The sequence below is a fragment of the Dendrobium catenatum genome, unplaced genomic scaffold, assembly GCF_001605985.2.
Source record: "Dendrobium catenatum unplaced genomic scaffold, ASM160598v2 fragScaff_scaffold_390, whole genome shotgun sequence".
Classification (NCBI taxonomy): Eukaryota; Viridiplantae; Streptophyta; class Magnoliopsida; order Asparagales; family Orchidaceae; genus Dendrobium; species Dendrobium catenatum.
In genome coordinates this window covers 2,419,890-2,435,798 of record NW_021318852.1, presented here as the reverse complement: position 1 = coordinate 2,435,798, position 15,909 = coordinate 2,419,890, and the positions used below count along the sequence as shown (strand labels likewise).

The 15,909-nt window shown below is 33.9% G+C and overlaps 1 protein-coding gene across 1 annotated transcript; it reads right to left on the bottom strand.

The window, feature by feature from the left end:
- Positions 1-14,443: 14,443 nt before the first annotated feature.
- Positions 14,444-15,793, bottom strand: LOC110104959 (putative disease resistance protein RGA1). The gene has a single exon (XM_020834276.2). The coding sequence runs from the start codon at positions 15,791-15,793 to the stop codon at positions 14,444-14,446; it is 1,350 nt and encodes a 449-aa protein (XP_020689935.2).
- Positions 15,794-15,909: the final 116 nt, after the last annotated feature.

The following is a 15,909-nucleotide window of genomic DNA, read 5'->3' as shown; positions in this document are numbered from 1 at the left end:
CCAATCTTCTTGTAACCAGGTGGTTGTTCAAGATAAATCTCCTCTTCTATCACTCCATTCAAAAATGCCGACTTCACATCCATTCTGATATATTGGCACATTCAAACTGTGCGCATAAGAGATAGAAGTCGAATTGTCTCCATTCTTGTAACTGGGGCAAAAACCTCATCATAGTCTATCCCGCCTTTTGTATATAGCCCTTTGCCAACAAGTCGAGCCTTTTATCGATCTATCTCACCTTGAGCATTCATCTTTTTCTTGAACACCCACTTTACTCCAATAGATCGGCTTCCTTTAGGTAATTCTGCAAGTTCCCATGTCTTGTTTCGTTCGATGGACTTGATCTCCTCATCCATAGCTTTCTTTCCACTTTTCATTCTTCACGCTTCTTCAAAACTTATATTTTCACCATCAGCAAGAAGACAAATAAGAGTGCTTCGCTTGTAGAAATCATACAACTCTTGTAGGCTTCACATTTTTGTTTGTCTTGATTCTTGCTCGACATCAAATGTTTGAGTATTTCTAGGTACCTGAGAACAAGTAGGAAAATTTGTTAGTGAAATAGTTGGTGATTCTCCACCTTCCATTTGTTTCTTCGATGAATTGTTCCAATCCCATTTGCTTGCTTCATTCACTCGAACATCTCGACTTAGCACCACCTTCTTATTTATTGGGTCAAGTAAGTTTGTAACCCTTAGTTTGCTCATCATACCCAATAAAACACATACTTCTTGCTTTTATCTTCAAGCTTTGTTCTTTGTTGATCCGGTACATGTGCATAGGCTACACAACCAAATATTTTAAGATGCCGAGCTGTCGATTTTTTACCACTCCATGCTCTTGCGTGAGTTTTATCTTCTAACTTCATATGTGGGCATCTATTTTGTATGTAAATTGAACATTGCAATGCTTCCGCCCAAAATTCTTTAGGCATTTCTTTACTCTTCAACATTGACCGAACCATATCAAGAATGGTCCGATTCTTTCTCTCGGCCACACCATTTTGTTGGGGTGAATATGGTGTTGGTTAGAAACCTTCTCTATCCATGTTGCTCACAGAAACTTGTAAACTCCGCTGAGTTGTATTCACCACCTCTATCAGATCGCAATGCTCTAATAAACTTTCCGGTCGTCTTCTCCACCATGGCTTTGAATTTCTTAAGCACATTGAAAGTCTCGGATTTTCCTTCAAAAAATAAACCCAAATTTTTCTGAAATAATCATCGATAAAAGTAATAAAATATCTTTTATCACTGAAAGATTCAGAAGTGATTGGCCCACAAATGTTAGTGTGTACCAATTCAAAGAATACTTGATGCTCGATATTTCGTCTTTTTCTGAAATGAATTTCTTACATGTTTCCCAGTATACAATCTTCACAAATCTTATTGGTGTAATCTACTTCTGGCAGTCCATACACCATTTTCTTCTCAACAATTTTGTCTAGGCCTCCATAGTGCTAATGACCAAATCGTAAATGCCATAAAGACGCCTTGTCTTCTAACATCACTTGCAAGCATTTTTCTCGTACATAAACCAAGTTGATTTTGTCATTCTATTCTTTCGCCATATTAATTTGTATGACTAACCGCCCCTTCTTATCTTTCAATTGTAGACTTCATCTTTCATGAACACTGAATATCCTTTCTTCCATGAGTTGCCCCCATACTAAGTATGTTGCTTTTTAAGATCAGGTACAAAATACACATTTTCAATTAGGCCTTTTGCGCCATCTTTTGCATGTAAGAAATTGTACCTTGACCTTTTACTTGAATCTTTGACGCATCACCAAATGAAACATGCTCATCCTCAACGACCCGCATTTCTTTGAAACAAATGTCTATGCCGCACATGTGGTTACTAGCACCAGTGTCGAGATACCAAGTCGTTTCGTCACTACTGTTCTTTTCATCATGAGCTATCATGAGAAGCCCATCTTTCACCTCTTCTTCTGTTACAAGATTTGTATTCTCCTCAATTTTCTTTTCACCATAACAATCTCTTGCATAATGCCCAAAATTTGCCACAATTGTAACATTTTTTCAGAGTTGCAATCCTTTGCATAGTGACCATACTTGCCACATTTGTAACATTCAACATTTGAATGATTTTCCGACCGCCTCTTCCACGTCCTCGTCCTCGACCTCGCCAATTTTGTTGATTTCCTGTTCCTTCTCTTCAAATTGTCTTCCATAACCACGACCTCTTCCACCACGTTCATTTCCACGACCTCTTCTTCCTCGTCCTCTTCCACGAAAATTTTGAGAAGATAGACCTTATCATCTTTAATTGTTGCCTTTGATTGAAGAACTTCTTCGAGCGTCTCCCCTTTTTCTTCTTTCGTTGCTCATTGCCTCAAGAGAGCCAGCAAGCCTTCAACAGTTAGTGTGCCGAATCCTTTGATTCTTCAAATCGCGCATACAACATTCTCAAATTATTGGTTAATGACCGCAATATCTTCTCCACTACTCGGGCATCAGTTAACATCTCACATTTCTCTTTAGTTGATTTACTACGGCTTGCACAGAGTGATGTAATCAGATACACCTTCTGATTCTTCATCTTCATCCCTTCCAATTCACCTCTCAAAGTTTGGAGGCGAACTTGCTTGACACGATCGGCACCTTTGAACACTTTCTCTAAAGTGTTCCACGCTTCTTTTGACGTTGTCGCTCGGCAATCTTCTCAAACCCGACTCATCTATTGCTTGAATATAGCAAGTAGAGAGCCGTTTTATCCTTCGAACGCGTCTCTTTCAACGCCTTTAATTGGTTCGCCGTCATGCCCGCCGTATCCGCACTTCAACGAAGCCGTTCTCAACGACTTCCCATGCATCTTGTGCGCCCAAAAATGCCGCATCTGAATACTCCAATTATCATAATTTGTCTTCGTGAGTCGGGTAGAGGTATTTGTCCCATCGGAAAACTTCCAGAATTTGCCATGACGCTCTGATACCAAATTGTGAAATAAACAGAAAAGAAAATTGGAAGAAGAAAAGAAGAAGAGAAAAAAATGGTAGAAGTAGAAACACACAAACTTTTTCTTCTATTAATTATCTCATGCACACATTACAACTCTTTTATCTAAATTAGACATCACTTCACATACACCCTTTCACTTTCAAATGAAACATTGCTTCACACACCCTTTCACTTACAATTAACTACATTTAATTAAGAAAATAAACCACATCCACACAAATGAAAAGACACATCCATTCAAATAATATGATTAAATATTTTGAATTTATTAACATTTTCCACAAGTAAAAAAATTCATATAATAAATAGGTAAAAGCTCAAACAGAGCGACAGAAGCATTCCCTACAACAGAAAAGTTCCCATGCAGCATTTCCTCATGAAGCATTAGAAAGCAGATTTAGATTCGTTTGGGACAGTTTTCTTACTACTTCTTAAAGTAGCTTTTTAGTACAAAAATTATAATTTTTGTACTAAAAAAATACTTTAAGAAGCAATAAAAAAGTCGTCCCAAACAAAACCTTAACCCAAAGGAAATTTTGTATCAACAAAGCCGTAAGAAAGTGTACCTCTACAAAAGAATAAGCATAACATAGATAAAGGACCTCTCTCCTCATTGAGGTAAATTTTCTGGAATGTCGACGCCAAAGTTACGTTGAGCCAAGCGATATAGTACAGAATTCCCATAGTTGCATGCATGCCCTGTAGATCAACATGTAATCAGCATAGTTTTCTTTCACATATAAATCATTTCTTCCAAATACTCACCATTAGAGGCCAAAAATAAGGATGCTGGGAATATCATATAGCAGGAAAGCTTATAGATGAAAAAAGAGGAAAAATAAGCAGTTCATGGGAGGTAAAGTACAGTAAAGCATCACACTTGAACTTATTGGTGGGAACACTTAGGTTTTTTTTTGTGAAGGCTTTCTTACTGTTCTCTTAAAGCAGTTTTTTAGTTTAAAAAAAAAAATTATACTAGAAAGTAATTACATTAAGAAGTAGTAAGAAAGCCGTCCCAAACAGCCTAATTCTAAGGACATATATCAGTGTACAGCTTGGCTTAAAAATCGAACCTCATGTATTTCTATACGTTATGATCATGGATGTGCTTGTTTGTTCAAGACTACAGTGAGTGGGTAACTTGTGAGTTGTAGTATGTGTATGCAAGGATAAAATTATAAATTTTTTGATTTATAAGAAATTGGTATAAGAAGAAAATGAGAGATTAAAATACTTAACCAATGCTAAATCTAAAGACTTTGACCATGACAAATGTGTTCGAAGAAAAGAAATATAATTTTTAATTAAATATGAAAATGTCATTTTGAAATATTACTAAATGAAAATCATAAAAAAAAATCATATTTTCTTGCAAGCCAAGGTATAAACTAAAATCTCTAGTTTTAAGCTGCTTTTCCAGACCTTGAGCGAGTCCCTCAATGAATAGCTCCATGGAAGGAGGAGGTCCTTTTTGTGCTCGACCCGAACATAACATGTAAGACATCTGTGAATGAGTACCCGCACAACAATTAATTATCCAAGCTTGTAGAGGATAAATTAATGTCCGCTGCAAAGCTTTTCGGATAGTTTTACAACCGCTTGGGAAAATTTTTGAAGCTTATTAAAACAAAATCGCTTCAGGATGGTTAAGATTTTGTTAAAAAATATATCTGAAGACCAAACAATAGAACATGAAGAGAGAGGTTTAAGTTCAATGATTTGATCGGGATGGAACCAGATGACGTAATAAATATTAAAATATTCAATTATAATATAAATTATATAATAAGTAAAATTTTTGAAAGTTAATATATTATTATCTCAATTAAGACTCTTGAACAAGCTCGATTAAAGAGAGATAAAGTATGGTAAGAAGTTTGATTAATCATTAATATGAATATAAATATATGTGCATTAAATATATTTACAAAACTTTAAAAAATATATAATATAAATATAATTTATATTAAGAATAATATTTAATATAATGTATAAATTATAATATATAAAACTAAATAATTATTTTTATAATTTACACTATAAAAAATTTATAATATATAAATTTATAATACACATTAAAAAATTTGCAGCCCTTAAATTCACAGCCCAACTCAACCCAAAATTCATTCTAACTTATATAGTATTCATATATAGCTTTTTTAGTCCCACATTACATGAGAGTTTGAGCTAGTTCGTTACATATTGAAGTTTTAACATAACATATATATATATATATCATATATATATATTATATATATTATTATACATTATTATATATATATATATATATATGAAGTTTACATAACTTACAACAAAACATGTTATATGAGATGACACCAACTTATTATGGTTGAATTTATCTCCATATCTAACAAAAATATTTTTGAATTTTAAATTGATTCAATAAACTAAAACCATTAAAACATATATATCATTTAAAATTTATTTAAAATAAAATGAAGTATTTTATAGAACCGGCCAGTTCTATCAAATCGGAACCGGTTCGAGGTTTTACGATCCGTTCAATGCAAACACAGTTTCCAAATTTGACATGACTGGTAACTTGGCCAGTTCACAATCAAACCGGTTGATATGGCTAGTCCTATTCGATTATCAAAATGTTGCTTCTAACTACTCTAAAATTCCTACAATAATTACTGAACCTGTTATAATCACAACCATTTACTCAAAACTATCAGTATGATCACAATCGTTAATGAACTAGAATTAGAAAGCTACAACAATTTTTGGCGAAGTGCATCTAACAGAGGTGAAAAAAATCCCAAGTCCAACTATAAGCTGGACTAAAACACTAAAGAGGATAATTATTAATGAAACTAAAGCCTATGGTATATAGTCATTTTATGATCTTTTCAATATGTTTATCTTTCTTTCATAAAACATTTTACAATCTATTGTATTTAGAAATAAGATCCGGACATGACCCAAAAAGTTTAGGGTTAGGGTCAACCAGTTTGCAAGACGGGTAAAGTTTGGGTTGTTTTTTCAAACCCATTTTTAAAATCGGATTGGGTTCGGGTTGACGCAAAAACCTAAAATCAACCAGATCCGCACAATGCACAATCCGTAGTCCACAGCCATGGGTTCCCGTTCGCAATTAGACCCTCGACCGCAAAGGCTGCACTGAGTGGCCATGACCTCCCATGTTGGCGAGCTCGCATCCGCACCTGGTCCCAAACCCGGACTTGCTCCCGCTCCCACTGTTCGCGTCTACAGTCCGCACCCAAAGTCCAAGACCCGTTGTTGGAGCCCGCATAACTGTGTCACCACTTAGGCAGGCCAATTGCCCACACTCACGCGACGTGACCCTCGCCCACACTCGTGCAAGCCACGCTAGACCTCATCCGGCGCCTTAGAGGTATTCCATGTTAGCGGGCAGGTCTTATCAACCCCGTTAACCTTGTGGGTCAAATCGGCTTCAAGGCTTCCTTTTTCGTCTTCCTTTCTCATGTGAGTCCATTGGTAGATCACTCGGATCTATAAATTTTATCATTCTTTGCTTCTTTGCATGTTTTATTCGTTGATATCCTTCACTAAGTTTTCTCTTTGTAATCTCTAGCTTTGACATATCTGAAATCTCATTGAACTGCTCTGAATTCTTTTGTGAACTATTTGAAGCCTTTCCTTTCATTTCAGAGAAATGGCTGCTCGCTTTTTGTTTAGAAGCTAGTTTCTATGGGTAGACATTTCCAAAATCAATTACAGAAACTTCTTTTAGGTAGTTAACATCAGCAGATTTAAACCATTCATCTACCAACTCTTTCCAGCCATTAATGAGAGTTTGAGCAAGCTTTGAATCTATTTGGAGTTGTCTTTTCTCAGAGCATTTATAGGTCTTCCAATTTCAGTCGCCTTCAGCATTTCTACAGACAAATGCAAAAGTTACAAAGTTTTTAGAGAATCATACAACATTGAATTAGACACATTTTGATTGTTGAAAAGGATCTCTTTTATCCTCATCACCTCTCCAACTATCTTAATCTCCACGGGGTTTTCAGGGTGGGGGCTGTTCTCCTCCTTAGGATTAGTATTGCCATTGTTCTGGGAAAGATGAGGAGCATATAGCTTTTCAAGAATCAGATCCTTTTTGTTGTTAAATTCATTCGGGTAATCCCCTGCTGCTACGATAATTGCTTTGTTGATCAACTAAAAAATATCAACTTTTGCGCAACTGAAAAATTTCCTCATTGCCTTTGCAACAAGCAAAGATCGCTTCCTTCCACAAAAGATTTGAGTTTGGGAAGATATGGAGAACAATCACCGCCTCTCTGTAGTTAATTTTTCGTGCCAAAACTGAATAATCTGGCGACAATTTGATCTTTTTATTATGGAATAAATACCAAATTGTTCTAAATTGATACATAAAATTCAGAAAATTGAACGGATTTCCGGATTTCCCTAAAAAAAGTCTGAAACGCACCCCAGAATGTCCAAGATGTGCTATAACTCCTAAAATAAGTTTGTTACACAATTACATTATTAGTGAACTTTAGAGGAATTGATTAACCGTTAAAAACATAGCATAATCCTTGGCAATGATGATGATGGTGTTCTTTATGCCCGCAAAAACTATGGCTTGAGCATCTAGAGGGGATGAAAATGACGAGGAAGAGAATGAGGGAGAGGGAGAGGGAGAGGGAGAGGGGGAGGTAATAGTCACACTGAAAATATGTTTGTTAAAAAATAATTAAACAGAAATTGTACACGATACTCAAATTTGTTCTATGTGTGGTAGGCATATAATATTAATATTTCGGATGTTAGATATGTAAATAACATAAAATAAAGTGGTATTAGATTTACATACATACCACTTTATTTCATTCTATTTACATATTTAACACCCAAAATATTAATATTACATGCCTACCATCTATATACAACTTTAATATCAATTATACCACTCTTATAATTCATTTCTACCATTCATACCATCTTATAAACTTTAATATTTCATTCAATGCACTCAAATTTGTTATATGGGTGGTAGGCATGTAATATTAATATTTCGGATGTTAGATATGTAAATAACATAAAATAAAGTGATATGTATGTAAATCTCCCATTAAGGTATTGTAAAGAGCTAGTTAACCGCCTATACAATACAGTATCAACAAGAATGTTGTCCTTGGGAAATTGAGTTGGCAGTTTTGTGCATTGAGGATTTGACAACGGGTTACAGTTAGTTATATATGCTTGATGTACAATTGAGTTAGCATATAATGTTTTAGATAAGAAATAGCTATCATTTTGATGATTAATTTGAATGCCAAGAAAAAAAATAAACATGTTTAAGATTTTTCATAGCAAAGGTGCTATTGAGCTATTTTAATAGATAGTTATAGCATTGGGTTTGTAACATGTGATCAGTATATCGTCGATGTACATTAGTAGAAAAATGTTTGTATCCGACTGGTTTTTGATTAGCAAAGATGGGTCTAATTTGCTGTGAAAGAAATCAAGGGAGAGAAGATAAGACATGAAGGTGTTATACCATTGTCGTGGCGCCTGTTTGAGTCCATAGATGGCTTTCTTTAGGAGACAAACATGTTTAGGATTTGAAGAATCCTCAAAACCCTTTGGTTGAGTCATGTAGAAAACTTTAGATAATTTACCGTGAAGGAAGGCATTTGCAACATTCAATTGTTGAACTTGGCAGTTGTTCTGAAGTGCCACCATCAATAGAATGTAGATGGTAGGAAACTTTGCCACTGAACTGAATGTTTCGTTGTAGTTAATACTTGAAGAATTGTTCACAATTTTTCTGACTATAGCAATCTTTGGCTCATTGGAGGGGAAGGGAAAGGATAGGTTAAGCTCTAATCTCTCTTTGTTTGGAATGAATTCGATGATATTGGTTTGGATAATTGTTTTCGTTCTTCTTGTCTCTGGGAGTGTGTGAGGGGAATTATGAACTAGGGGTATTTAATGAATTTATGGGTTATCTTGGATGACGATGTTGGAGAACTCAAGCATTAGTGGAGGCACGACAGAGCTAGGCCTACTCTTGAAATCATTCTAATTAAATAATTAGTAGTATTATTAAATAATTTAATTTAATTTAATTCAATAATTAGTAGTATAATTATCAAAAAATTCATTTAATTCATATTTTTAATTTATTTCTTATTATAGATATTATTAATATAATTGTCATTAGATTAGTTTAATCTTTTACTAAATAATTAAATCATTAGTATGAGTATTAGTGAAATAATTTATATTTTCAAAATATAATTAACTAATGAATATTAATATTATCATGCTTGTTAATATATCAATTTTTCATTGTTCCTATGTATATGAAATTACTGATACATGAATACTTGTCATTAAAAATCAGTGTACATGTTTACAATGATACTATCTACTCTTTAATTAAAACTTTGTATTACTTACCTTGTTGCCGAGTTGTCTCCTCTAATTCTCTACTTCGCACTTATATGTCATTCTGCCCCAAATTTGCACTTTTGGTACCATTAATTTAAACTTTTATCCAATGCCTTTCATAAAAGGTGATTTAGGCTGCTTGTTTTTTTTTCTTTATGAGAGCCCCTATTACTCAAATGTCAGAAAGCAAAGCCTCATTGGGAATGGATGAAAGGAAATGTTTTCTACGCTTTGTATGTTGATTTTAATATCATGTCTTTTTTTTTTTTTAAAGATGCATATATCATTAAAATAAAAAGAAGCTATTACAAAGTAAAAACTAGGCAATCCTTTCAAAGAGAAAGGAAGTCTTTATTAGAAGTAATTTAAGCATAGAGAAGAAATTTAGAAAAAAATAATTATCATAATAAAAATAAGATCCTCTACTTATCATTTTAAACCAATTGGGGTGGAGGGGATACCAAAGATTAAACAACCCAAAAGGTTGATTAGTATTCTAGAATTCCCGATTAGGTAGAAAATAAAAAATAGAGAGATGCTTAGGTTCCATTAATCTAGCTCCCCTTTCCAAATTCAAACTTATGCTCAAATTAAAACTAGAAAAAACAAGAAAACTAAACAAAGAACATAAAAATAAATGAAAACCATAATCATCCGCTAAGAAGGAAACATCAATCTTCACATCTCCACAAATTCTGTTATTCGCAATCTTCAACATCTTTACCCAATCCACAAGCCAACCTTGGATTCCTTCAAACGTATCTATAACAATATCATGAGGCAGATGATGAAGTGGGTCTATCACTATTACCAATAATACCCAACTTCCTTCTTCTTAGACTCCCTTTGATTGCACCAAACACATTCAAATCTTTATTAAACTTTATCTTCAGATCCCCTGATTTTGGAAGGAATAAATATTTTCCCATCCTCAATCACGGCTTTATTACTCTTCACTTTGTTTCCCTTAGCCAAAGGAGCGACATAACTTTGCAATCCAGCCAATACTTCAATCTCCTTCTCATGCTCCTTGCACTTCAAATGATCAACCAGAGTAAGTTCTTCAATACCAGAATTTGGATCTTTGTTTTCAACACTCTTAGTATCGAGAACCTCCATTTTGTCTACCTCAACTTGTTCTAGAATAGTAGAACAATCATGTAAATTTTCTCCCATTCCAGCATACTCAGTACTTGGATTTATTTCACCATCTTCTAGTTGTTCCGGTTCAACACTAACCAAACCAGAATCTGTAATTTTATCTTCTATCACCAAGCCTTGAAAATCTGGATCTATCCCGTTATCTTTGGCTAGCAATTCATGTTCTTCACCATCCATTCGAACCAATTCTTCAGCAAAAACTTGTAATTCTCAGATTGCTCTTCAACTGGTGCCAAGCTATCTTCAGGAATCTTCATCTCAGCTGAAACCTGAGATTTCTTCTTTTGAAATCTTCTATTCCTCTTAAACTTCACATGAATTTAAGGACCATGAGAATTTTGTGGATTTACATTATCAAATTTGTCTCTTAGATTTCATATCAAAAAACTGATCCAAGCATTTTTTAATTCACTAAATTGATTTCCTGAGCATCATCTAAAACTTTATTACCCACTCCTTTATCAACTTTTGTACATGTCTCAATTTTTTGACCTATTTTTCTACAATTGAAACAAAAAGAGGATATTTCCTCATATTCAATTTTCTGAAAAAATTTTCTGTATAACCCTTCAATCCAAACTCCATGAGGTAACTTGGAGTCTAGATTAATTCATACACGTTCTCTAGCAAATTCAAGCCTTCCCCATTTGAACATTTTCTCATCCAACAACAAAGGAACTCCTATCTTTGAGACAATTTTGGTGACATTAGTCTCATCCCAACAATGTAGAGGCAAATGATGTAAGCGAATCCAAATTGATGATGATAGCCCTTTCAATGAAGAAGGGGAAAATTGAGGTGTTCATTTATCCATTCCTGTTATGTGCCCTCCCACATACCATGGACCTCCACTCAATACTTCTTCCATAATCTGAGGAGAATGAAATGAACACAAAATGCATTCAAGTCCCAATGAGGTAATATGAAACTTCCCAAATTTATCCCATCGATGCCTTAATTCAATGCTATAAAGAGAAAGCGGAATTCCTTTCCCAAACACCTTCACTACAAGAGATTTTTGAAGCAATTTAACATTTTCAGCAACCTTATTCATGTCAAGTTTAACTACATCTGAATCATCATTTTCTTCCAAATTAGGATGAATTGAATTAGTAGTTACATGCATTCTTAGACCAAACATTTACCGAATTTAAATTTTCATTATTCGGTATGATATCCAGATCAACTGCTATTTGATTTCCAACACAAGAAATCAACCCTTCATCCTCCTTAGATTTCATCAAATTCGAATTCAAAAACTCATGTTTTTTTGCCTCAACAGAGGGTAAGTTTAAAAATATGTTTACCTTCAACTTACAACCAATGGAAGATGATGCCTCCGAATCATTCGTCGCACCAGCCAACCAATTCTTCAATGGGGAGGAAGGAATTGCCGGAATCTTCTTTCCCAAACTTTCCAAAGGTTCTTTGCCTTTGCCAAGCACTGAAACAACATTGTGGTTTGGAAGAAACCGACCTTCGGTATAACCAAAGGTCCTTGTTTGATCACAAATTCCTGGTTCCTATAATTTCTACCTTTGGATCCACCATGATTAGAATCATAGGGAAACCTAGTAGAATGGAGATTTGAGGTATTCCGGTCATTAGGAGATGATGACCGGTGACCCTCCGCCACCATACAGGCCGAACCAGAAGATTAGGATCTGAAATTTTTTGAAAAAAGGTGTTTTAATTACCTAGCCCTCAAAAATTTAAAAGCATATCCAAGTGATTGTGCTTTCAAGAGGATGTACCTTCTTGAATATCATGTCTAGAGGGAATAGAAACATAACAAATACGGCCTCACATCTTTGTTTTTCTTCTATTTTAAACATTATGTGTTCTTGCTGCAAAAATCATAATTCCAATATATCATTAGTAACTTATTCGTCTTCTTTAATGTCAGCAATACAATTTCTATTGGCTAATACTTCTCATTACTAATTTCTGTTGCGTGTTGATGGTTCTTCTATTTTTTTGTTTTTATTTTTTATTATTATTTTTTTTAATTTATGCTGAAAAAATTAGATACATGTCGAGTTGATGCATTATATGATAAATTAGTTCATATATTTCTCATTTTGAGTAGATGGTGCATTTTGAGACGGCTTTATCTGATTTTAATAACCTTCTAAAATGTCTTTTAGCTGTTTGTGCATCTTTTTCAATTCAGTGGCTGCTTAATTGATGAATTTGTTCTTTTGAGATAGCTATGAATCTATGATGAGTCCTATGACCCTAGGGTTTCTCCTGGATTGCTCCTCTTCTGCTATTATTTTCTACATATATGATTAGGTATTAAGTATTCTTCACAATTGAGATACCCTGCTTTTACGGTAGAGTGTTCTTTTTAATTTTTAATGACATATTATTTGTCTCACGTTTACTTTGAGTCTTTGTTTTTTTAGTAATCTTTAACTTTTTTAATATTTGGTTTGAATCTTTTGTTTTTTTCTTCGGTTTTAATGTTTTAAATTTTTTGTTCTTCTCAAAAACAATTTCTATAGCACAATGTTTCACAACAAATCCAACAAATTTTTTACAAGTAATATTATAAAAAAAAAATTAAAACTGCTAATGCAGGTCTTAAGCACGGATGAAAAGTGTTGAGTTTTTATTTTTATTAATGTGTTTTTTTTTTTTTTTTTTGCTTATAGTATTTGTTGGTGATAAGTGACAGTTAAATGCAGACCATTGACTGAAGCAGATTGATGCATAAATAGGAATCGTATTCGAGTTATTGATGACAAGGTGGGATAGGCACTTTACTATCAAAAATTTTCATTGATTTTATGCATGTTAAGATAGAATGTGATTATTGATTCTTCTTTTGCACATATATTTCTCCAAGGATTAGCTTAACAGAATTCAAAACAGAAACAAAGAGAAAGATAATGTTTTGACCATGTTTTTGGGCCTGAATGTACAAATTGTGTATGCCGATTCATGTACTTAGTTGATTTTATTTTCATTATATTTTACGTACATGATTTCTATTTTCAATATATTTATATAACATCAGCATTTTGTTTTTTATTATTTATTTATATTTGCATTTTTTTCATTTATACTTTTTTCTCATAATAAAGAAATAAATCTTGGTAGATCATCTTCTGCTACTTAATAATATTGTTGTATGTGAGAAATTAAGTTGGTAAAATAATTACCGATCTCGATTGCCTTAGGGTCGAGAAATTGTCATTGAATATTCTTATTTTAAAATTTTATTCATATACACCATATTCACGTGCATTTAGGCCGTAGATCTTGAATTTTCTTTATGTAGAATTTAGTGATTTACTTAGCTTCTTTCATGTGTTGGAAGTAAACTATAATAATCATTTTTTATATGAATTACTCGTCGAGAAAGTAATAATTTTTCACCCCTTTCGCATGCTGCATCATGGATAGCTTGGAATTCTCTTCTCATGCAACCAATGTAGTGTCACCCATCAAATGCTTGTTATTATTTATGATGCACTAGTAAGAAGATTGTTCATTCAGTAATGAAGAATGCTAATCACACGGCAGCGAAGTGTGTATTCTATGATAAAAAATTATTTAAATTTTTTCAATATGCTATATGTAATTCAATTTATCTTAATTCAAATATAATACAAGTATAAATCACATGTTATATAATTTAATATTTTTGATTATTTAAATTTAATTTTTTTTTTATATATTTTAATTTTTTATTTTTTATTCATGTGTACCATGTGCACATACATTTGTACTAGTATATAAAAGAACCATGAAATGATACATAAATAAAATTGAGTACATACAAAGTGGTTCATGCTGAGATTGCATTCTTCACATTTCATATATATCAAACAAATAACATAAGAAGAAAGAAAGAAATTTGCATATGTATTTTGGAATTTTCATTAACGAATAAAGATATCAGGAATGTGAGCAATCTTGTGCCGATCGGAGCCTCCGTCCTCTCCATAGCGCTCCTTTAACTCTCGATGACATCCCTCAATTTCTAGACGTTTCAAAGCGGGAGGAAGGTTCGGCAATTCCCGAAGCATAGGAACGTCAAAAAGTTGTAGATACTGAAGTGAAGAAAAGCTTTCGAAGGTGGAAGGGAGACACTGTAAGGATTTGAGTTTATAAATTATCAGGTAAGAAAGAGAAGACGTAACTGTCAGAAACCACTGCTCCAACTCATTTGGAAATGAAACCACCTCATCATTATGCACAATTATAAGCCTTTTTAAGGAGGCGATACTTCTCAATGGCTCCATTAGCAACACGGATGGATCATTTATATGAAGATCGTTGAGCATGAGCTGGCAATTATTAGTGTCCTCCACTTGTCGATATCTTCCCAGAGAGATCAGATTAGGGCAATATCTAATTGTCAAGGATCTTAGTGCTGCAAGTCTTGCTATTTCATCAGCCAGAGGAAGAGATATAATGTTAGGACAGTCAAAGACCTCTAATGATTCAAGGGGAATAGGATTTGAATTGCTACAAAAATTCAAAGTCTTCCACCCAGTAGATCGTATCTCCAAGCTCTTGAGCTTAGGAGGCAAAGAGGGCAACTCTTTCAACTTCGAGCAGTCAACTAGATACAGTTGAATTAAGCAAGGAAACAAACATCCCTCTTCAGCAGTTACTCCTGCCTCAAACCAATCCTCTAATGCTTCTAATCTCCCAATATATAACTTCTCCAGCAATGGAAAGGCACGGTATCTATCATTCCCATTAAATTTACTTTCGAGCCATTTTACTTTCGGCATGTCATAAAGTTCCAGTAACTTGAGGAAGGGAAGATGCCCGAAAGAAGGAAGAGTTTCCCACTCACTGCAATCTGACAATACGATTTCCTCTAGATTGAAGATCCAATTGACATTGTTCATCCATATTGCAGACCTTGCGCCCATGTATCTCTCTATTTTCAGTTTCCTTAGACATTTTGGTGGATGAAGGTTGTCGAGCACATTCTCATCTAAATATTTGTTCGTCGAATCAATGTGAATATCACTCCAACATAAGGTCAAATCTGTGAGCCTCCTCTTTTCACATAATTGGGCATTACGAGCCTCCTCGCCATCCTTAACATTTTCAAGGCGATTGATTCCTAATTTATAAAGATCAGTCATATTCTTCAACTCCCCAATTCGATAACCACTCACATCTCTAAGATTAAATATATATAGTTCTGAAAGAGACTTTAGCTTCCCAATCCCATATATTGATGAAATATAACTATTTTCGGGAAATTTCATGTAACGCAAGTTAGAAAGGCTATTAATGTCACTTGGTAAAAAAACATCACCTTCAGGATCGCTTAGGCTATGTGGCCTCTTATAGATTATATATTGCAAGTGATAGAGATTACTTA